This window comes from Carassius auratus, chromosome 49 (genome assembly GCF_003368295.1).
Source record: "Carassius auratus strain Wakin chromosome 49, ASM336829v1, whole genome shotgun sequence".
Lineage (NCBI taxonomy): Eukaryota > Metazoa > Chordata > Actinopteri > Cypriniformes > Cyprinidae > Carassius > Carassius auratus.
The window spans coordinates 6,003,979-6,028,780 of NC_039291.1; the positions used below are offsets into that span (position 1 = coordinate 6,003,979).

The 24,802-nt window shown below is 43.3% G+C and overlaps 1 protein-coding gene across 4 annotated transcripts in view; it reads right to left on the bottom strand.

The window, feature by feature from the left end:
• Positions 1 to 24,802, bottom strand: part of LOC113066086 (double-stranded RNA-binding protein Staufen homolog 2) — a 131,371-nt gene that overhangs the window by 68,827 nt on the left and 37,742 nt on the right. For all 4 annotated transcript variants that reach the window (XM_026237713.1, XM_026237712.1, XM_026237710.1 and 1 more), the window contains 3 exons: positions 24,236 to 24,343; positions 9,217 to 9,429; positions 7,537 to 7,674 (listed from right to left, as the gene is read on the bottom strand). In XM_026237713.1, the coding sequence (XP_026093498.1) occupies positions 7,537 to 7,674; positions 9,217 to 9,429; positions 24,236 to 24,343 (459 nt within the window). The remainder of the gene's footprint in view (positions 1 to 7,536; positions 7,675 to 9,216; positions 9,430 to 24,235; positions 24,344 to 24,802) is intronic.

Here is a 24,802-nt window from a genome sequence, read left to right on the forward strand (position 1 = left end):
TGGACTACAGATCCACCGTTCCGTCGGATGATGATGCCACTTTTTAACCACGAAGCCAAAGGCATTAGGTTAGATTATTGTAATGCCTCGTTCTCAGGCCTTCCAGCTAAATCGTTGAGCAAGCTTCAGTATTCTGCCGCACGCTTGTACTTCTCCTCGCGAACACATTACACCGGTTCTTTCACAATTACACAGGCTTCCCGTAAATGTGAGAATTGATTTTAAAATTCTTATCTTAACATACTAGGCACTTCACGGGACTGCACCAGAGTATCTTTTTGAACTCATCAGTCCTGATATTCCATCACGCTCTCTTCGCTCTACTAACTCTCTTTCACTTCACCAGCCATAATGTGAGCTAAGACCATGGGGGAAAGAGCCTTTTCATATAAAGCCCCTAAGCTATGGAATGTACTTCTTCTGCACGTCAGATATGCACCTATGTTGGGCGATTTTTAAAAGTTGATTAAGTCACATTTATTCAAGACTGTCTGTCTTTAATGAATTGTTGTATTGCTTTTGGCGTTTGTTCCTACAAATAAAATGCATTATTATTATTACATTCGCCTTACCGCGCACGTTTAAACCTTGCCGAAATGATACAGACATAAGTTCAAAAAAAAAGAAAAAAAAAAGCGCCTGCTTAATTTAATTTAAAATTTTAATTTCCATGCAAGTCTTCTGGTAGGACCAAATCATTTAGGGACCTATTTTACCATTCACTGGCTTGAGCACTCAAAATTAATCTAAAACGCATCTGCCCTCGTGTATTGATGCAGGATAGCAAGTGTGAGTAAAATTACCATCGCCTTTTACGGACCGTAATACGAAAAAACCGGAAAGTAAATCTCTTTAGAAACCACTTGGAAGCGAATAGCACATAACTGCTGTTAACCCATTTGCTCCAACGGCCCCAGTCTATGTTTCATTTTCACAGCACGTTAAACATCACTCTCTTACTTGATCTGGATAAACCGCGCATCAATTGAAGTCCAAAGACTTTGGCTTTTATATTTTACCAATATTTCGATAAAACATAATTCCAGTGATTAATTTTCCATCATGTCAGGAAAACTATTCCTATTCCTGAACGGTAAACGTCAAAGTGTTAGCTTGTGGACAAATGTTGATCATGGATCTAGTCAGAAAGAATCATGAACAGAAACATCTTTATTTTGGGTATATAATTTCTGCCTCCATGCCAAAAATGGGGGGTGTCTGGTAAGGGGTTAACGTTACTGCTATAATCATGTCTTCGGTACAACGCCTTACAAGACTAAACATGCTCAATCGTTTCCAAAAGCCTCTGTTTCCACAGTCCATAATACAACGTGAAAACGGCGTTCCAAACGTATCCGCTCGGGAGTCCGTCTAAAGAGCCCGGAGGCCAAATGAGAGGAACGATGCTTTTCCAACAGGAACATAATAAGGTGGACAAGGCCTGAGGAATTGTCAAATCAGGCAACAAATTGCTAAGCTGGTAACACAGTAGGCTACCCATCCATTTTTAGCTTGCCCCATTAAATATTACTAACACTTTTTACTCTTCCCACAGCCAACATCTACAGCAGCCGAAGCAAGTAGCCTTTTATGTACCTCCTCACTGCCGCAGCAGTGTCTGCTCCCGCAGGAGCCTTTCCTGTACCTCCCCACCACCACTGCAGTGTCTGCTCCCGCAGGAGCCTTTCCTGTATCTCCCCACTGCCGCTGCAGTGTCTGCTCCCGCAGGAGCCTTTCCTGTATCTCCCCACTGCCGCTGCAGTGTCTGCTCCCGCAGGAGCCTTTCCCGTATCTCCCCACTGCCGCAGCAGTGTCTGCTCCCGCAGGAGCCTTTCCCGTATCTCCCCACTGCCGCTGCAGTGTCTGCTCCCGCAGGAGCCTTTCCTATACCTCCTCACTGCCGCGCAGTGTCTGCTCCCGCAGGAGCCTTCCTACACCTCCTCACTGCCGCGCAGTGTCTGCTCCCGCAGCAGCCTTTCCTATACCTCCACACTGCCGTAGCAGTGTCTGCTCCCGCAGGAGCCTTTCCCGTTCTCCCCACTGCTGTAGCAGCGTCTGCTCCCCCGGGAGCCTTTCCTACACCTAAATATATATTAAAAAAAAAAAAATTTAAAAAATAAATACCACACATCACCTCCGCCTAAAGGCATGCCATGCATCCGAGGTTGCGGTGATAGCATCATGTATCGACAATAGTAAGACGATATTAGGCCCATTCTCCAACCAACATTTTTTTAAATAATCATTAGGCGGCCTACCTTAATTCGGCTATCAAACCGCTCCGTTATCCCATCTCAGCACTGCATTTCCCGCTCGCCCCTGCTCTCAAAGGATGATGTGAGCCCGTAGGTTTAAAAAAAAAAAAAAAAAAAAAAATTCACTGGACAAGCGAGATGACCGTAGTGCCGACTACATGAACTAGCAGTATTTAAATATAGTATTTATACTTAATACCAGTGTATCAGTACGTCCGAAAGTATATTTTTTGATTATTGGTGATTCCATAGGCTCTTTTCGAGCACCTGCATGGTCAAAATGGTAAATAGTAAGCTCAGACAGTATAAAGAATCTTTCTCTTACTCCACCCATGCACGATTACATCGTCGATATGTACCATCGATCTCACGTGCTGACAATGACCACATCGCCGATACATGGCACCTATTTGGGGTACACTGGCACAGGAAATCCAATTTATTTTTGCACGCTTAATTTCGGATACTATGACTGCACCAAGATTTTTTCAGACTCATTATCGGAAGCAGCTCATTGGATTTGCTAAACAATTATTCAAGTAAGCCTCACAGCGTCTACCCTCGTAGACAAATAAATCATCCTTAGTATCGAACTCCCTGCCAGGCCCTGCAAGAGGGCTCCCGGTTGAACCAACCTTTGCCTTCTCCATTCTACTATCAGCAAAGCTTACTCGTTTGACATCGCAAGTATTAAAATCCTGCCAGATGCTTTCCCACTTAATCAATCTTGGACTTTCCATCCGACCACCAGCGAAGCTTACCCGATTAAAAAAGGCAGATTAACCAAAAAAAAAAAAAAAAAAAAAGCGACATTTACCTATCGAACACCAATGAGTACATTGCAGCCCAAACAAATTCTCCCTCCGATGGCAAGATGTACCCATCCAATACCGCAAGTTACGCTTTCGCCGAACACTAACGGGCTCTTCGCAGATAAAACAATCTCAATTTTCCCTCCGATGGCTGGAGAGACTACCCATCTGGTGTCGCAAATTTTAATAAATATAATAAATAAAAATAAATATAGAAAATAAATAAATAAATAATAAATAAAAAGACACCGGATGCTGGCCATAGCCTCCCGACCAGATAACCTTACCTTTTTCAATCCTATGGCCGGCAAGGCTTCTCTCTTCGATGCCAAGAGCTTGAGCTCCCATCGGATGCTGACGAGAGCCTCCCGGCCAGACAACCTCACCTTTTCCATTCTGCGGCCAGCAAGGCTTACCCGTTCGTTGCCAGGAGCTCACACTCCCTTCGGACGTAGGTGAAAGCCCCCGGCTACCTGCTTTGCCATTCTGTCTTACGTACGGAGAGGTTTACCCATCCAATGCACGGAGTCAGGGCTCCCATTGAATGTAGGTGAGAGCTTCCCGGCTAGACAACCTTACCTTTTCCGTCCTTTGGCCAGCGAGGCTTAACCGTTCTATCCGGGAGCTAAGCTCCTGTCGGACGAAGGTAAGAGCCTCCCGGCCGGACAACCTTTTCCGTCCTTCAGCCAGAGAGGTTTACCCGTTCGATTCCTGGAGCTAACCTCCTATCGGACGTCGGTGCGAGCCTCCCGGCTAGACAACCTGACCTTTTCCACCCTCGGCCAGTGAGGCTTACCCGTCCGTTGCGAGTGCTCCCATCGGACGCTGGCGACAGCCTCCTGGCCAGCCAACCACGACCTTACCGCGTGGTTTAGGTTACAAACCTACAAGCAAGCTGTTCAAATGCTGCAAGTACCAAACACACAATAAACTCTCCTTCCTTCCTATGGTCGCCAAGGCTAACCCGTCTCTTGCCGGGAGTAGCAAACTCCCTTAAAACGCTGACGACAGCCTAACGACCACACAAACTTACCTTTTCCATCCTACGGCCTGAGAGGCTCACCCAGTTTTGTCCCCGCCGGACGCTGGCAAGAGCCTCCTGGCCACCTATCGTTACCTTTTCTGTCCACCATCCGGAGAGGCTTACCCGTTCGATGCGTGTGCTCCCTTCGGACACCGGCGAGAGCCTCCCGGTTAGACAACCTTACCTTTTCCTTTTCTATGGTCAGCGAGGCTTACCCGTTCGATGTGTGTGCTCCCTTCGGACGCTGGCGAGAGCCTCCTGGACAGACTTGCTTTACGTTTCCACTCTACGGTCGGCGAGGCTTACCCGTTCGATGTGTGTGCTCCCTTCGGACGTCGGTAACAGTCTCTCGGCCACGCAACTTACCTTTCCATTTGACGGTAGGCGAGGCTTAACCGTCCGACGCTACGAGTCTCGTCCTCTCGCCAAATCCTGCAAAAAAAAAAAAAAGCTACCCTCAGCTACTCTCACATCTTTTAACCCCGTCTGGCGAGGCTTACCCGTTCGATGTTCTGAGTTAGAGGCCCCATCGGATGCTGCGAGAGTCCTCCCAGTCGGGTTTTCCTTTCCAACCCTCCCCGTCCGCCGAGGCTTACCCGTCTGTCGCGAGTGCTCCCTTCAGACATCTGGCGAGAGTCTCCCGGACGGGCCTATGCTTGCCAGCCGCAAGCGAGTCTCATCCATCCAATGCCGTGAGTCGGGATCTCCCTTCGGATGTTGCCAGAGTCCTCCTTGTCGGCTAGCCCAAAAGCTTTTTATCTGCCAAACCGAGAGGACCCAGACGTCCGTCATCCTGAGTCTCAATCTCCTGTCGGAGGCTTCATGGGCCCTCTCGGTCAGCGTTAGGCCCTTCACCCACTGAATAGCAGGGGCTATCAGCCAGTAGGGCCCGTACGCCGACACCGTGACCTATTCCGGTCGAGGCAACTCGGGTCCTCCCGGTCGGGCACCACAACCACGCTGCTCCTCCTCATCGGCCGGTAGGGCTCACCGTTCCAACGCCAAAAAGCTCCAGTTGAGCATCGGCCCGAGCCCTACCGACCGGGCGCCAACAACCACGTAGTTCACTAGCTGCAGCCGGTAGGGCCTACTCTCCCAACTCCCAAGTCGCTCCCTCCGGAGTACGTAGGCCCTTCCAGCCTGCCAACGAGATGACTTCTCAGAAACCAAATCAGCCCCCGCCAGTACTCTGCTTTTTGGGGGGGCATTCTTTAAACTGGCGGCTGTCCTCTTGTACATTTGCCTTTTTGGGGGGTACTCTAGGTTCGGGCAATTCCCGAGCTCGGAGCCCTTCCCCGGACAGCACGCCAAATATGCATACCATACCTCAGCTAATTATATGTAAGCGTGAACTAGTGAAATGTAATTATCAATGAAGATTCGGGAGGAGCGCGTCAGATACTTAGCCTAATCATCACAGGTGCACCACAATCAAGTAATCAATCCCACAGTATAAATATCGCTGACTTACCTCTATCCATTGACGGTTTATCAGCATCCCTCCTCCACCCCATCTCCTCACTTCAAGTTCACTTTACAATATACGGGGAAGGGGGGGTACTCTAGGTTCGGGCAATTCCCGAGCTCGGAGCCCTTCCCCGGACAGCACGCCAAATACGCATACCATACCTCAGCTAATTATATGTAAGCGTGAACTAGTGAATTTGAAGTAACTGAGTGGAAATTGAAAGCATGTATTGGGGTCACTGGGAATCAAGATGCTGGCTCAACATCGTGAAGTCTGTCAGCCATGGATGGATGATAGCAGGATGATAGCATTGTCTATTGGCCCAACCCTATAGCCTACACAACTCCATTCATCTGTGTACAACTCTGCACCATTTTATTCTATTTAACTCTACTTCCATCTACTCTACTTTATACAACTCTACCTAACTTTTTTCCTTTCTAATCACTACCATGATTACTCTACTTCATGAACTCACCACTAATCTAAACAAATCTATTCTACCATTTACTTTAACCTTTTATCTCTAATCCATAATAGTCAATGCTACTATATCCGCAATATACTACCCTATCTTATCTAATCTATTCCATACAATTAAGTTTCCATTGTCGTGCCAGTGCGAGCCAGTGCTTTAAACGGGCGGGGCTAATAGCCTCGGAGCTGTAGCCCTTTACACGCCTCTCGGGAACAACTTCACGCAAACCCCATCATTTCACCAACAAAGAGAAATTATCAGAAAACTAACAAAAAATAAGTCACTGGACTGCTGGTGTTATAGCTGTTAGCGTTATGAAATTATCTGTGGCGCTGAGGCTCTCCAGATGTGGAGAAACTCCGCCTTTGTTCATAACCACTCCTCTAACCCCAGCTGGCCTGCTTTGGCCCAAGGTTTTTCTTCAGACCAAAAAACCCAGGCAGTTGGCCCCGAGGAAGCACCAACAGGGCACTAGCGCACCTGCTTTTGGCCCGACATGGGAAATGCGGCTATTGTTTAACTAACAAAAGCATGTCAACTAAGTTGAGTTCTGATCTTTGATCCAAAACTAGAGACCAAAAGCAGATCCAAGTTGGAGGCATTTCAAAACATATGTGGAAATCCAAGGTGATTTAGAGCCAATTCTGCTGGTATTTTTGCATCTTTGTTCATAGGGACTAAGCGCTGCTCTTATGGCCACAGGGGGTTCATTTTTACTGTATGAGGTAACGTTTTTTCCCTGGGCAGCCAGCAGTACAGTTGTTGTTTTAATGACCTGTAATAAACCAGTGGACACCAGCCAGTGATGTGATGTGTGCTAAGAGCAAATCTGTGATTCACTGAACAATCAGAATATTTTTTTTTACATTTATATCCAAGCCAATAATCAACTTTCATGCAAACCTTGGATAAATTCACATGCATGCTGAGCTAGGCAGATAATTTTGCAATTAATTTATGCGATTAGGGCAGCTCCGACCTTCTTCCGATCAGGTTCGGACACTCTTAACACACCTCACACCATAGGAAAATCTGATAATAGAATCTGTCGAACCATCAAGATAATCGGAAAATAACTAGGATTGTCAGAAGGGGGGAAATCGGCCCAAAATCAGCCCAATTATCTTTGATGTGTACCCAGCATTATGTGTTAAAGCTTTGAAAAGTGCTTGGGCCTACATAGGAAAATTACTGTTGTCACCTTAATGATCTAAATTAAGAGCAATTATCCATTAGCTTATGCAATGAGAGGAAATTTCCAAGAGCTGACAAGCAAGAGTGTGCGCGCGTCTCAAAAGTGTCTCTGCCTGACTTCGACAGAGCTGAAGGTCAGTGGTAATCAGAGCCAGAGGAGGTGACAGTCTTTCTGATTAAGACAGATTGCCCAGTGGGAGGTTATCAGTGTTTGTGCAGGACTCATCTGTCCTTCACTCCCCCTCTCGGCCTTAACATTTTCCTTTTACTTTACACCTCTTGAGTCCCTCTCTTATTAAATTTACCTGCATGATGAATTCTCTCCGGCGAGGCATTCCTCTCTCTGAAAGCAGCATGTATTCGGGCTCCTTCTCCTTTTTGGCCTGTTGAATCTGAGCCAGTCTGCTAATAGGGTTCATGCCCTGTCCATACTCTGGCCCTGTCTGAAAGAGAAATTGAGAACGAAAAAGCAAATGAGAACAAGGATGAGAGACACAGATAAAGCAGCAAGAGGGACAGATGGACGGCTGGTTAATGTTCACGTCAGTAACCCTGTCATGAGAATGACAAAAGAGTGAATGAGCGTGTGTGAATGAGTGACTCACTGAGTGAGCGAATAAATTTGGATTGGGCCTGCCAAGCTTCAAAATTACAAATATTTTTAAAGAATATGACATTAATCTCAATCTGTTTATAACAACAAAACAAAAACTAAAAACTATATTAAATACTGTATTCTGGAGCACAGTATAAAAGTATTTTAAAAAGAACAAAATTAGAGAACACTTACAGATGCTTCCAAGTTATTGGTGATAATCTGGCACCTAGGGCTAATTTTCTTAATTATATGACAAACCCAATTTAACAATTTTCACTTAGATTGCAAAATGGTGGCGTGCTCTAAGGTGAATGAAAGCCTGTGACAGGAGGTTGCCCATATGAAAGCTAAAGGGACGGCCCTTTCAGCTATTGCAAGAGAAGCTGGTCATTTCCAAATCTTTGTGATTTCTCAAATATTGTAGCTTTACAATGACACTAATTCAAGTCCTCCAAAAAGGCTGGTCATCCCAAAGTCCCCCAAAGAACTGGACCAAAGTTCACTTTAGTGATGAGAGCAAGTTTAATTTATTTGAGAGCTGTAAATTTAATTTAATTAATTTAAGCTGTAAAATTAATTGTAATCATCTTTCGTGCTACAGTTGTTACTACTCTAATTCTAATTCTGATCACTGATCACTGAAAAGGTACAGCTGACGAGGGAACTTCAATAGAACGATAATTCTAATTTATAATAATCTAACTGATGATTCAATTTAATTTCTGTATATTCCTACTTGCTGAAGGGCACAGGTAACTAAAGATGAAATTTATTATAAAGGGTTTATGTGAAGATTGTTTTAAGTTCACTTAAATTAGAAATTATCTTTTAAAATCTAATAGATATTAAAATTGATGGCTCTCAATTAAGCACAGCAGCACAACTGTTTCCAATATTAATAAGAAATGTTTCTTAAGCACCAAATCAGCAAATTAGAATGTTTTCTGAAGGATCGTGTGACACCAGACTGGAGTAATGGCTGCTGAAAATTTAGCTTAGTCATTTCAGGAATAAAATACATTCAAATAGGAAACTGTTGTTCTAAATTGCAAGAATATAAAATTTTAATAATCACAATATTACTTTATTTATTTTTTTACTTAAAAAAAGTATACTGACAAGAGAAATTGAGCCATATGCAACCACTGGTTGTTGGTAAAGTAGTTTTATTTTACATTTTGAAATAAGTGCCAAAATACAGGCATTTTTTATGCTGCTATAGCACAGAAATTACACAGTTTACATTTAGACTTCCCAAAATACATCCCATATTAATGCTTAGAATTCTAGTGAACTAAAACATTGATCTAACGCTCCAGTAACAGCCACCACTCTGGAATCTTAAGGAAGCAGCACTCCAACTGGATCTGCTTCTAAATCAACCCACCTTTAAAATGGTCTTGGGCCGCTTCTTGTAATGCACTTTGGGTTTCTCCACAACAGGAAGGACTGGCAGTTTCTTCAGTTCCAGTAGGATGGAGAGGGCCGCTCTCTTTTTGGAAAGTTTCTTGCTATTCCCCTCACCCTCGGCTGAAAACTCTCCCACCGTTACACGTGTGAGGAAGCTTTTCATGTGCGGGGGTCCGCTCTCCTTCAGCACCTGAGGGGCATATAATGAACACGTTACACAAGAGAACACACATGCATGCAGAAGTGTGAACAGCAGTCATTCCAGTCACACTCTCTTTCTCTCTTCCCCTTAGGCCGTGTCTGCTGCACGCTCTCTTCCTTCTGCCCTTTACCACCTTCTTTCTCGACAATGGGAATACTGCTAATTAGACTCTCTACACTCGAACTGTCTGTTTTAACTGGATCAATAACTCATATGGGGAGTGAGACCACTGGAACCTGGGAGACTGTACCTGGTTATTAAACACATACTCTGAGTATGAATATATAAATATACATGAATATGCATATAAATCCTAGGACAGTTCACGCACATTAATTCTGCATTTTAAGATTGTTCATAAGAATAGCTGCTTTTCTTTAAACTGCATAGTTGTGTTTCTGTTTCTGTGTTTCTGGTCACTCTCTTTTCTGCTACTTCTATCCATTTCTCACTATCGTGAGAAACCAAAATTTCATGTAATGCACATGTAATCGCATTTACTTCCTGTGACATCACCATGACAGCCAGCAGAACAGGTGAGCTGCTCTGAGCTCTTTAAGAGCAACACTGGGGGGATCGAGTTTCACACGGACGCACACACACAGCTGAGGGTGGGCCTCTGTGTGCTCAGTCAGAACTGAAAGTTATCCATCTCCAGAGACTGCCTCCTCACATCCTCTCTTCACACACATGACAATTCTGGCATTCATTCAAACATGTGACAGTCCAGTAAAGCAGGCTCAGCTGAGAGAAGCCATATGCCCATATAAAACTAATGAAGATTATCAAGCCCAATTCAAATACAGTGGCAAACTTTATGGCCCATGTCAATTCAAACATGCAAACACTTAAAAAATGAAGATCATCCAAATATTAACCATTGGATGTTGTTCCAAACTTGTAAGCCTTTATTTGCAACTCAAAAGTGGAATATTTATGAATGTTCCTGCAGCATCTCAACACAATGGATGAAGAGTTTGAGAATGGGTGAAAAATAAAACAAAAAAAGGTCAAATAAATAAAACAGAAGAACCACCAAAGTGGTCCATATGACTCATGAACTATATTCCAAATCTTCTGAAGCCACATGATAGCTGAACAGACAGAAAAAAAGAAGCAGACTAGAAGATGTACAGTCAGCTCAAAATAGTGACACAGTAATTAAGCTTGAAAATCGCTTTCGAAAACTATAAATATGGACTGTGATTATGGTACTTTTCTGGTGCTTTTTTATCTTGTTCCCATTCACCTTTAGTGTTCCACAGAGGAAAGAAAATCATCCGGATTTCAAAAGAACATTAGGGCGAGTAAATGATAGAAATGTATTTTCTGAGAGAACTCTCTCTTTAAAGGAGTCATGTGACAATGATATAAAAAAAATTAACAACAACAAAAAAAAACATTATTTTGTGTACTTGATGTATTTTGGGTGTATTTTCTAGGTACTATAAATTATTGTTGCTCTTCTATGCCCTGCCTTTTTTACAAAGCTCATCGTTCTGAAAAGCAAGGTGTGCTCTGATTGGCCAGCTATCCAGTGCATTGTGATTGGACGAATTCCTCAAGCGTGTGATGGCAATGTTATGACCTTACCATACTGTGATCCTGTGTGTCCCGGCTTGATGAGACAAAACCAATAAAACCCATTACAAAAAAGGCATTTGTTGCATCCAGTGGGGAAATAACTACTGACTATAAAGACTTAGGGGGCGTTCACATATCGCGCCTAAAAACGCGTGGAAAACGCTAGGCGTGCCGCTTTCTCTTTCTTTTCCAAAGCGCTCGGGCAGTTGCGCCCCTGAGGCGTCTGCCTTTGCTAAGCAACCATGACGTGCTCGCTCTGTGAAGATGCGGACATTTCAGCAAATGATGAATGGATTTGCGCAACTAAAAATCACTCGCAGTAGCTCTGCTACTAAATTTATTTCAAAATGGCAATCCATATACAACTATGAACAGCTGTTCCTTCATCTTGGCTGAGTTTTCAACGTTGTTACGGGAAAAGATGAAGCCGATTGGTTAGTTCTTGTCACATGACCCGCGGTGTGCTTGCGGCTCTCTGAAAAGTTGAGATGCTCGATGCGGTGTGGACGCACCTGGAAAAATCGGGCGCGTCGCACCGCCTGCGCTTTGCAAAGCCTGCGCGTTGCACCGTCTGCGCATCGCGACCGCGTCGCTTCGATTATGAGCGCGCATGCCGCGCGCCTACATTGGAAATAACGAACTTGCACGCGCAAGTGACGCGATATGTGAACGGCCCCTTATACTGTCTTATTATCGCATAAACATAAAACCATGTCTGCATCTGTGATCGGAGAAATGACAAACAACAAGCACTACTCTACACTGCTCAAAACTCCTGTTTGAATCATCAGTGGCAAATTCTTTAAATATGTACCGGTAAATGTACTTACAGGCTGTGAGTAAGAAGTGCCAGACAGTCCTTGCAATGTTGGAATTGCCCCACTTTATATAAACAGACACAGGCATTGTAGGATTACTCATTCAGGAAACAATCCTCGTCCTCCATAAAATGTGTTGAACACATCTGAATATTTGGGTTGGACTGTTGTGGAACAGTGTTGTAGATACAACTTAACCACTGATTTCTAGTTCTGTCCTCTTTTGGAAGGCCAAACAAAGTAGTTTCACTTCCACAATGAAACACACAGCAACTACACAACATGGCGGTGGCTGCAACAGCGAGAATAAAAGTTACGGCTTCTTTCTTTGAACATTTGGCTGTATTATTATTATTTTTTAGTTTTTCTAAAATCCTGTCAAATGTGCACAAACTACTAGCTACTACTAAATATTGTAGAAACATAATTTTCTGTAAAGTTGCTTTGTAACGATTTGTTTTGTAAAAAGCGCTATACAAATAAACTTGAATTGAATTGAATTGAAGTTATACAAATCTTCCCACATTGTGAAGTAGACATGTTGGGGCATGTTAGAACAAGCCGTTTTAGGTAGATGTGGTTGACTCTTAACTTTTATAAAGAATATCTCTTTGGATTTGAGACTTTGCAACTTTACATATCTTCTTTATGCACCAAGAGCTTGTAACGCTCCAAAGAGAAAGAAGAAATTTTAATCGCTTCATATGACCCCTTTAAATCTCATGACAGTTGATATGAATGATAGGACGCGTAGACACACATCATTAATCTTCATCGGTAAGCTCCAGATCCTCAACAATCTGGACTTTCATCTGAAGATGACCAGGAACTGAGAAACACAAGAGAGCTCTGTGCATTTCCCGCACACTTGACAGAGTGGCATAACCCAATATTTACTAGGCCTTGATGTGGAATGCATTTGATCATCACACTTAGATGTTACATAAGAATTGAGAGAATTCCTCTGGGTGAGCCTCACTCTATAATAAAGTGACGAAATTCTGCAACATTTCCCTCTTGGAAATATCAGCTTGTCGTTTTCAGCTCTCTTGCAAGGATGAGGTGTGGTGAGGAAGGAAAAGGACTAAAAGCTGCAAGTCCGTCATTAAGGGGAACTCCCACACTGTCCATTCCATGGGCCAAGAGTGGAGATTTAGCTTGGTTACATCAAAACTGTACTCTGTACAAAACTGTAAAACTGTCACAGATGATTATAGAACTAACTCAATTCAGTTCTGAAGTCAGACGATAAATTCCCAGAGAGAAATAGATCAAGACTCCAATGAGATTTCAACTTCTCCTTGATGAGAAATTTCTCAGAGTCTCAAATAAAAGGGAACTTTTTTTATTTAAATGACCACTTCCTAAGTCCCAAAATTAGGCATAAAGATGATGTGATACAGGGGTCTTCAAACCTTTTGCAAGTGAGGGATAGAATAGTCTCAAGGGCTACTTGTTTGATATACTCCACTATATATATCTATCTATCTATATCTATATCTATATATATATATATATATATATATATATATATATATATATATATATATATGCTACACTTTAATGGAGGACACTATAAAGCATTTTATTTTCCCCTATATTCTGTGTTTTCCATTTGATTTATTATGGATTCTACGTTTTATGATTCAATACAAATGTATCATAAAAAATGTTGTCTAGTGAAATGAATTAATAAAACTTTAACAATTTAATCAATCTTTTACAATGTAATCAAATGGAAATCAATTTAAAACAAAAAATACCATTTTCATTTAATCAGATAAGATGCTGCACAACAGAACTGTATAAATGAATAATAATAAATAACTTGGTTGTATGATATTGCTTTAATATTACAATATTATTATTATTACTTTGAGAATTGCATTTTAGTTTACAGTAGTAATATATCTGGTCCTTACTTCAAGTTAAACCAGACTTTTGACAAATTGAAGTTCTTTTAGTTTTAGTGTCAGTGTGTATTTGACGGTAATTTTTCGGTAAATTTTGACGGTAAGTGAAACTGCATAAAGCTGGTGAAGTGACTCTCCAAGCATCTCTGGAGATGAAGTTCATGGGCCCTATCTTGCACCCAGCGCAATTGATTTTGTACACTGACGCATGTGTCATTCCTATTTTGCACCCGCGCAAAGCGCGCTTTTCCCTCCACAGAAGCACGTCGCTAAACTAGTGAATGAACTTGCGCTCCCTGGGCGGTTCACCGCAGAAAAGGAGGCGTGTTCCGGCGCAAACAATCCCTGGTGCTATTTTGCTGTTCCATTAAACAATTGCGCCACTGACCAGAAAAAACCTAGTCTAAAGTCAGTGGCGCGTTGCGCGTTGTTCATTATGTTATTTTAAGGGCGCATGCTTGACCATAATGTATAGCGTGCACAACGCGCATACACTTTGCTCATGTAATCTACACAGATGCAACAGTTATTTTTGCAAATCATAAATTGTTACACTAAAAAAATATTAACACATGAGATGACGGAAATCATTGTGGTGTGCCACGAAGATGTGAAAAAAATAAGCATAAATCTAGCTTACAAATTATTCAGGCTAATTATTCTCCCATCCCCATACAACACACCTTCTCTGTCTTTCACTGCTCTTACAAGAACATCAGTCTCCTCGGCTGTGAACCGCTCCTGGCGTGCGCCTGGTAAATACGCCATAATAATAGCAATCCATAATGGAACTTGCGCACCTGCTTTTAAAGGGAATGTTGGATGACGCTCTGATTGGTTTATTTCACGTTACGCCCAAACCACACCTATGAATAATGAAGCTGCTTCAGACCAACCCATTTTAGATTTGCGCCGGGCGCAAGAGCCATTTATCCCGTCGGGAAAATAGCAACAGCGCCGAGACCCACCCACAAAGTTACTTGCGCTTCGCGCTTTGACACTTGCGTTTCAGATCGTTAAAATAGGGCCCCATGTGTTCATGTCCTCATATACTGCGACAAAACAGTGAGTCATGTGTGTTTGAGTTTGTGTATCAGACGAAACTATTCCATGCATTCACACAGACACACAGAACATGCAGACTTATTAGTGACATGAACTGTCTGGCTGCTGTCACATTTATTTCTGTTGTGTGATAGGATGTTAGATTAGTCCATACTGAGTAAAAATGTCCAGAGCTTATCATCATTAACATAAATTTGATCATAAACTCGATATGATATCATATGATCGCATCATATGATATAGCATCTCCACAACATGGTGGCAGCGGCAACAGCGAGAATAAAAGTTTTCTTTCTTTGAAAGAACATCTGGATGGAGTTAAGCAAATCTTCATGACATAGACATGTAAGGGCATGTTTGAATGAGCAGTTTTAGGTAGGCATGATTGCATGGTTTAACTTTTATAAAGAAATTTTTTTGGATTTGAGACTTTAGTCTTTAGCAACTTCACAGATCTTCTTTATGCACCAAGAGCTCCAAAGAGAAAATAAAAATTCTGATCCCATCATATGACCCCTTTAAACAGTGGGCACAATCTCCTAAAAAACTTCACACAAAAATAAAAATTCTGTCCTCATTTACTCACCCTCATATCAATCCAAATCTGTATGGCTTACTTTCTTCTGTGAAACACAAAATAAGATATTTTGGAAATTATCAACATTTTAAACCCCACTGACTTTCATTATATGGACAAAAATAGGTGAACATTGTTCAAAATATCTTCTTCCTGCAGAAGAAAGAAAGTCAAACTTTTTGGAATGATATAAGGGTGAGTAAAAGATCACAAAATGAAAAAAGTGAACTATCCCTTTATACTTTTACATCATTCTTATTTTGTGCTAAATGTGGTTACTTTACCAACTACACCACCAAGTCAAAACGGGCCTGGTAACTCTCGCATTGGCCTCCTGACACAGTTTCCATGGCAGCTAAAACACTGAGGTAGATAGGTGGCAGTTCCAGCCGGTGAATGAGTCTCATCGGTTATACGGTGCCTGACTCCCTCCATTGGGGTAGACGAGGTTGTGATGTCTGCAACAGATGATATGGCATCCTCAGGCAGTGAACGAGGTTCCAGCAAGTGTTTGATTCATGTGTCTGACGGTGGCCAGTTCCTCTGTCTGCTCTCTGTCTCGCATGGCTGGCAATGGAGATCAAACTGAAGGAAGGAATCGCTGTAACATGAGGTTGATCATTCTTCATCCCATGGATGCGAGGGGAGATATGGTATAAGTGAGACCGCCGTGTCCTCAGCCTGGTGAAAAGGCAAGATATCAGGCCAAGGTGGGACAATGGCAAGACCTGATATAATAAAGAAAAGCTCTTTTGTATGGATTGTTGATGTGAATTCCCTGAGGGAAGGTACTTATGTACAAGATGGGTGGTTCTTGGCGCGAGTTTCCACTCTTGAATCTCTGTAAGGCGTCATCCACGACAAGAAACTGTGATTAATGTATTTGTTCTTTGAAGTTGGCATCTGTTTGATATTGTTTGACACTGACAAGAAGGTGAGAGTGGTCCTTGATTTCATAAGAGAACAGCTGAGACACTGTTCTGGTTGACCTAAAGGGATAGTTCACCCAAAAATAACGTTTCTGTCACCATTTACTCACCCTAATGTCAATCCAAACCTGACTTTGTTTCTTCACTGGAAGAATATATTTTACTGTTCCTTTAAGGGCAGCACAATTAATCAAAATAAAACTGAAATCATGGAATATCTTCATGCGATTATATATATGGATATATGACTAATATATGACTAAAGTCTCATACTGTCACACACCTGGACTCATTTAATGTGTTTTTGCCCGTGACCCAGTTTCTGTCTTTCCGTGTTTGATTAGTTCCCAGGTGTGTCCATTATCTTCCTCATGTGTTCCATGTCCCGTCTGTTCTGTTTTAGCGGGTCTTCTCACTTGTGCTCACTTGCTACTTACGTGTGTCTACCTCTGTGCTCCATGTTGGATATCCCCTGTGTTGGATATATTAAAAGCCTTATTCCGTTTATCCTCGACTCCGTATTCCTTCAGGCAGTGTAAAACCGTGACAGAAGACCCGACCTAAAGGAGAAAATAGAAAACTGCGTGTTCTTCCCTCCGTTTTGCTTTTGTTTTTTCACAGTCTTTTCGTTTCTTAGTGTCTATGGATCCCCTCTATCGTCCCGAATTCCTCATCCTCCTGCTGAAGCAGGAAGGACGTTCTCTCGAGGACCATACCAGACAGTTTTCCTTATTAGCTAATACCACCAGCTACCCGGACGGCGCGCTCTGCACCTTCTACAACACCAGCCTGAACTCCAAATGCAGAGCGTTGTCGTCCGAAGATGGTCCTCGAGAGGATTTCGCCGCATACGTGGAGTGGACTCTGGCGAGAAATGGGTCACCTCTCACCGTCTGCCCCATAGAGGACCTCGCCAGCCCCACTCCCGACCCAGAGACCAGCCAGCCACCATCACGCCGCACGGAGCCAGAGCCCACCGCAGCCGCAGAGTCCGAGCCATCCACTGACAGGGAGCCGGATCTCGAGAGCGCGACTGACCAGGTGAGTGAGCCGGCCACACCGTGCATCGTGGGAGTCCTCGTGGAGATCGAGGGCGTGGAGGAAAGCCCTGCCCACACTCCTGCAACTGAGGGTGAGCTGTTTGCAGTCTCTGAAAGTCATATGGAGCAAGTTCTGGATCTGATGGACTGGTCTACGGAGGTAATCCCTAAGATTTCTGTTTCTCCGCTGGTTCCGCCCAGCCCTGAGTTTTCTGTTTCTCCGCTGGTTACGCCCAGCCCTGAATCTTCTGTTTCTCCGCTGGTTACGCCCAGCCCTGAGTTTTCTGTTTCTCTGCTGGTTACGCCCAGCCCTGAGTTTTCTGTTTCTCCGCTGGTTACGCCCAGCCCTGAATTTTCTGTTTCTCCGCTGGTTACGCCCAGCCCTGAGTTTTCTGTTTCTCCGCTGGTTACGCCCAGCCCTGAGTTTCCTGTATCTCCGCTGGCTCCGCCCAGCTCTGAATCTTCTGTTTCTCCGCTGGTTCCGCCCAGCTCTGAATCTTCTGTGTCTCCGCTGGTTCCGCCCAGCTCTGAATCTTCTGTGTCTCCGCTGGTTCCGCCCAGCTCTGAATCTTCTGTGTCTCCGCTGGTTCCGCCCAGCTCTGAATCTTCTGTGTCTCCGCTGGTTCCACCCAGCTCTGAATCTTCTGTGTCTCCGCTGGTTCCGTCCAGCCCTGAATCTTCTGTGTCTCCGCTGGTTCCGCCCAGCCCTGAATCTTCTGTTTCTCCGCTGGTTACGCCCAGCCCTGAGTTTTCTGTTTCTCCGCTGGTTACGCCCAGCCCTGAGTTTTCTGTTTCTCCGCTGGTTACGCCCAGCCCTGAATTTTCTGTTTCTCCGCTGGTTACGCCCAGCCCTGAGTTTTCTGTTTCTCCGCTGGTTACGCCCAGCCCTGAGTTTCCTGTATCTCCGCTGGCTCCGCCCAGCTCTGAATCTTCTGTTTCTCCGCTGGTTCCGCCCAGCTCTGAATCTTCTGTGTCTCCGCTGGTTCCGCCCAGCTCTGAATCTTCTGTGTCTCCGCTGGTTCCGCCCAGCTCTGAATCTTCTGTGTCTCCGCTGGTTCCACCCAGCTCTGAATCTTCTGTGTCTCCGCTGGTTCCGCCCAGCTCTGAATCTTCTGTGTCTCCGCTGGTTCCGCCCAGCCCTGAATCTTCTGTGTCTCCTGTATTCCCTCCCAGCCTCCCTCTCCCACCTCCTCCCAAACCTGCTGGTCCCTCTACTCCTCTTTCGCTGGTTCCGTCCAGTCCTGATCCTCCTGTCCTTCCTCCCATCCTTCTCCTCTCTCCTCCTCCTAGACCAGCCAGTTCCTCGCCATCCCTGCTGGTGCCAGTCAGTCCCGCAGCTCACCCTCAGTCCGCGCCATCGGGGCGCGGTGGTTCGCCGCTGGACTGCCAGTCTCCAGCTCCGCCTTGGCGTGTTAAGGCCCTGTCTCTGCCTCCAGCCTCCGAGCCCTGGACTCCTCCTCGGTCCTTCGACCCAGCGGCTCCGCCTTGGCTCTTAGCTCCCTCGTCTCCACCGTGGCCTGTCATCCCACCTGCTCCACCGGGCTCCCTCGTCCCTCCGGCTCCACCTTGGTCAGTCGTCGACCATCCGCCGCCTCGGGACTCCACTCCTCTGGTTCCACCTCGTCACTCCATCCCTCCGGCTCTGTCAGGCTCCTCCTTCCCTCCGGTTCCACCTCCATCCTCGGTCGCTCCGGCTCCACATCGGTCTGCCAGGACCCCGCCTCCGCCTTGGTCGCCTGAGCCTTCTGCTCCACCTAGGCCCTCCGGAACCTCGACGTCCCCCTGGCTCTGCGGCTGTGCTGCTCCATCTTGGGCTCCTCACCCACCGGTGCAGTCTCCGCCTGTCGGCCCCCTGGTGTCGTCGACCCTTCCTTCACCATGGCTCCTCCCGCCGTCGACTCCACCTTGGATCTCCGTCCTGGCTGGTCTCTGGTGGACCATCTGGCTCCTCCTGCTCCTGTCTCCTCCCTGGCTCCTTCCTCCGTCGTCTCCTCCCTGGCTCCTCCTTCTGTGGTCCCTGTCTGCTGGCCCCCTCCTGGAAGTCCGTCCTCCACCGGAACCTCCTCCCAAGTTCCCACCTACGCCTCCCCCTGTTGTTTCTACGGTGCGAGGACGCACCTACCGGGAGGGGGGAGTACTGTCACACACCTGGACTCATTTAATGTGTTTTTGCCCGTGACCCAGTTTCTGTCTTTCCGTGTTTGATTAGTTCCCAGGTGTGTCCATTATCTTCCTCATGTGTTCCATGTCCCGTCTGTTCTGTTTTAGCGGGTCTTCTCACTTGTGCTCACTTGCTACTTACGTGTGTCTACCTCTGTGCTCCATGTTGGATATCCCCTGTGTTGGATATATTAAAAGCCTTATTCTGTTTATCCTCGACTCCGTATTCCTTCAGGCAGCGTAAAACCGTGACACATACACATGAATCAAACACAATATATCTCCTATTGTGTTCCACGGAAAGTAAGTCACACAGATTTATATTTATTTATTTAAATATTACATTTAGATGTGTCCCACATCTTTGACCAAGAAATGGTTTCATGGTTTCTTTCTCTCAGAGTTACTCTGTAATATCCATGCTTGTGTGCCAACTGAATCAGAAACAAAAAACATTTCCATTCCTACAAATAGCTGGGGAGAAAATTCCTGAAAAGATCTAACAATCTTGAAAAAAGTCCAGGCTCTCACTGATGACTTACAGTCAAAACTTTGAAGAAAGAAAAAAAGAAAGAAAGAGCAACAGTGTGTCCAAATGCAGTTAGATCGGGGTCCCCAGACGTAAAAGATTGCATGCAAGTGGAGAACGCATGTCAGGAAGATTCTGGTTGACCAAAGCCAAGTAGATGATTGCAGATTGTGAAGTTGGAGACAGCCGTGGAAAATCATGTAAGATAAACATGGATGCAGTAGTAGTCAGGCTACAGAGACCCTCAGGCTTCCTCTGGTGTTTATACAGAGCGTTGAGGTTTGTGTTGATTTGAAGCATCTCTGATACAGTTCTTTAATGAAGTGCTGATTTTGAATGGTGTTCAAATCACCCTCCTTCCCACAATAAATGCTTTTAATTTTAAAGCAATTACATTTACTAGATTTAACAGATGCTTACAGAGCTTCACCAAGAACAAGCATTTACTATTATCAGTTACCCACTTTATCCTCTTTATCTGAAGCTACGTAGTAATTTTCCATTTATCAAATGAACGGATGTCTAAATATATTCTGTTGGATGTTGATTCAATTAGAATGAACACTTGAAGGTTAGGGGGGGAAACATTACAGTTAAAGAGAAACACTTGCTCGGTTCCAAAACCCATTGAAACATCTATCTAGTCAGTATTTTAAAGCATCATAAGTATGCTCGCAACACAAAACCTGCACCAAAACATTCATCTTTTTTTTGGATGTCTGAGGCAGCAACACATACATAATACACTAAAAGGCAATCCCAGAATGCATTGTGACAAGTTCAGATGGAAAAAATTAATCCAAGACGGAGGTTGAGCCAATATAAATATTTTATTCGTTATCAAACTGAATAGATAAAACTTTCTATTCAACTTTTATGTGTGTGCAGTGTATGTTTAGAGTATAGCAGTTAGCTTAGCAAAATGCTAACATCAAAATCTATTAGAATTCATAGCAAGCCTAAACTTCTGTGTACTTCGGGAACGCTACACATTTGAAAGTCCTGTATGCAATAAGGATGCCTTCTTGTAGGCAGTTGATTTGGAACAATTACATTCAACCTAATTCGTTTTACACTTGCAATAGCATACATTAGGTGGCAAACCAAAATGCCTTATACCGCCAAGTGTACCGCCGCTGCAGAGCCACGCCGTTAACGGCAGGTTACTCCAGAGATGGGACCAAGTCACACATGTGCAAGTCTCAAGTAAGTCTCAAGTCTTAACCTTCAAGTCTCAAGTAAGTCCCAAGTATTTTTTTCTTGGGCAAGTCAAGTCAAGTCCAGTCCAAGTCAAGTCACCTTATTATTGTAATTTTACCTGCAGAATCTGGTCTTAATAAAGTTAAAAGACAAGATATAAGTAACTGTCAGTAAATTAAAATAATTTGGATTTGCATTGTAAATACTCATGTTCAGTAAAATACATCATGGAATCAAACAAAATTGTAACTTCATAAAATAATTTATTTTTCACTTCTGCCAACAGTGTTTGAAATATTTTACATTTTCAACATTGAGTCCATAAAACAAATAACAGCTAAGCATCCAACAGACTCCTCTCTGAACATCCCTCTCTCTCTCTCAAACACAGTTTACATACAACATTAAACTTTATTACATTTATCTAAAGTTTGGGCACCCTTTGTGGAATCCGTGAAAATGCGAGTAATTTTCAAAAAATAAGAGAGATCATACTAAATGCATGTTATATTTTATTTAGTACTGTCCTGAGTAAGATATTGTACATAAAAGATTTTAACATTTAGTCCACAAGACAAAAAAAAAATGCTGAAATTATTAAAATAACCCTACTCAAAAGTTTGGGAACCCTTGGTTCTTAGTACTGTGTGTGGTCACTTGATGATCCTCAACTGTCTTTCTGTTTTGTGATGGTTGTGCATGAGTCCCTTGTTTGTTCTGAACAGTTAAGCTGAGCAGTGTTCTTCAAAAAAATCTTTAAGGTCCTGCAGATTCTTCAGTTTTCCAGCATCTTTGCATATTTGAACCCTTTCTAGCAGCGACTTTATGATTTTGAGATGCATCTTTTTAGACTGAGGACATTTGAGGCACACAAACACAACTATTAAAAAAAGATTCAAACATTCACTGATGCTCCAGAAGGAAACAAGATGCATTAAGAGCTGGGGGTGAAAACTTTCAGAATTTGAAGATCAAGGTAAATTGTACTTAATTTGTGTACCGGGAAACATACAAGTATCTTCTGTTGCTTACGAAGGGCAGAACTAAATGGAAAAATATATATATTTCAACAAAATAAGACAAATTTGGCCATCTTCATCGTGTCCAAAAGTTTTTAATGCAACTGTAATATGCACTTCTCATGATTAGGTAATTGTAGCAGCTGTAGTCTTATTCACATTTGTTTTTCTGATTAATTGTTTTGCTCTATGAGAAAGACAAGGTAACAAAATATTCGGGGCTTAAGCCCCCTTAGCCCAGCCCTAGCGTTTTTTGGAACGCATTTTTTTAACGGCCTGCTAGCGGATTGTGAGGGGGCGTTCACATAGCACGTATTTTGCACGCGCAAGTTCATTATTTCCAATGTAGGCATGCGGTATGCGCGCTCATAATGGAAGCAACGCGGTGGCGACGCGGACGTACGCAGTGCGACGCACTCGTTTTTTCCAGGCGCGTCCACACCTCATCGAGCTAAAAACATCTAAACTTTTCAGAGAGCCACAAGCGCACAGCAGGTCATGTGACAAGAACTAACCAATCAGCTTCATCCTTTCCCGTAACAACATTGAAAGCTCAGCCAAGATGAAGGAACATAGCTGTATATGGTTTGCCATTTTGAAATAAATTTAGTAGCAGAGCTATTGCAAGCGATTTTTAGAGCTGCAAATCCATTTATCTTTTGCTGAAATTTCCGCGTCTTCATGGAGAGAGCACGTCACGGAGAGAGCTCGTCATGGTAGCAACTGCAGACGCCTCAGGGGTGCAACTGCCCGAGCGCTTTGGAAAGAAGGAGAAAGCGGCGCACCCAGCATTTTCCACGCGTTTTTAGGCGCGAATTATTGAAGACAAAAGCGATGACCGTCGGTAACCCTCAGGCTGACATGTTGATGTGATGTGATGTGATATCTGATCTAAGTGGGCGTGGTGTGTGTAAGGTAGAGAGGACATGACTGATGATAGTGTCCTGATCCAGTCACGACGCTATTCTCAGCCTGCGCTCCAGCTGAGTAATCAACTTTATTTAAAAAAAAATAATTTATATATTTTATATTTAAACTGAAAAAACATGGTTTTATTAACACTCAAGTCATTCAAGTCATCGTCTCTCAAGTCAAGTCAAGTCCCGAGTCTTTAACTTCCAAGTCCAAGTCAAGTCTCAAGTCATAAAAATAGCGACTCGAGTCCAAGTCACCAAGTCACAAGTCCCCATGTCTGGGTTACTCACATGTTAACCTGTTTACCTGACCCCCCATTATGGGACTCACAGCTGAAAGTTCTCTACCTAACTTAAAATTGTAACAGTTTCCTACTTCAGTGTGTTACAAACATCATTTTTGGTGTCTTTTGAAAGAATACCCTTTGGGCTTTACTTTTTTTATCAACCAGATTTGATAATGCTCGAAAGTATTAAAAGTTATAGACACACAAGTGCCTTGAATTTTTTTTTTTACCACACATAAATATTTTTTTATTTGATATAAAAATACATTAAATCAGTCCTGGAGCAATCTAGAAAAGTGATAAAAAAAAATACATAAAAGAAAAAAGTAATTTAAAATATAAATTCAGGATTAAATTGTATTACAAATGAACTATTTTTGTTTTTATTGCATCATTTATTTATTTATTTATTTTCCTTTAATCACATGTATTCATTTATCTATATATTAATTAATTTATTTTTAATTTCTGCAGGTTTAGTGCTCCATAAAAGTGCCACTCAGATGTCAAAAGCTGCAAATGCACTTTTCAGACGCAGTGGCGCTCGCACGGAGAGAAAACACACTCTGGTTGGCCACCTACTGTATGACACTTTTTTGTGCTGTCTAGCTGAGAAAACAAAATGTTTACAAAGAAAATGTTTAATAAGCTGGATAGGGTCACTAGAACTGGAAATAACTGTGCAGTGAAGATGATTGTTGATCTATCCTTAGTAGTGTTACATACCTTTATATTCTCAATTCAAGTAGCTCAGTTTACCTCAAAGATAACAGGCAGGTTCCTCTTAAGGGCGATCTCGTAGACCAGGCTGATCTCGGATTTGCTGACATCGCTGTTCTCCTCCGTTTCTATCTTCTCCTCTGAACACTGAAAGAGTTAAACACAAAACAGACCTATTACAAAAAAATAACTGTAACATTTTATCCAGTATATTGGCCTAATTGATACTGTGTATATCACTTTGATTAAAAAAAAAAAAAAAAAAAAAGAAAGTGCTAGACCAACAATATTCCCTCTAACAGAAGTGTCAAAAACATTTTTTGTCTTATTCAACAATTGTGCTTTTTTTTGTAGCACGAAGAAATTATGTATAAATTACTGTTAATGTTAGTTAATAAAAAGACAATCGTTCAGTGTTTGTTCATGTTTTTGTTGCTGTTACGTGATGTAGAGGTGTCTGACTAGGGGGGAGACGTGGGCTGATGACGTCATCGTTTCTGAAAATATACGGATTAGTCGTCCAGACGAAAACGCAAAGACGATTTAAAAAAAATAGCAGTTTCACCTTACGAAAACGGCGGATGCGTGTGGACGAAACGCCCATCC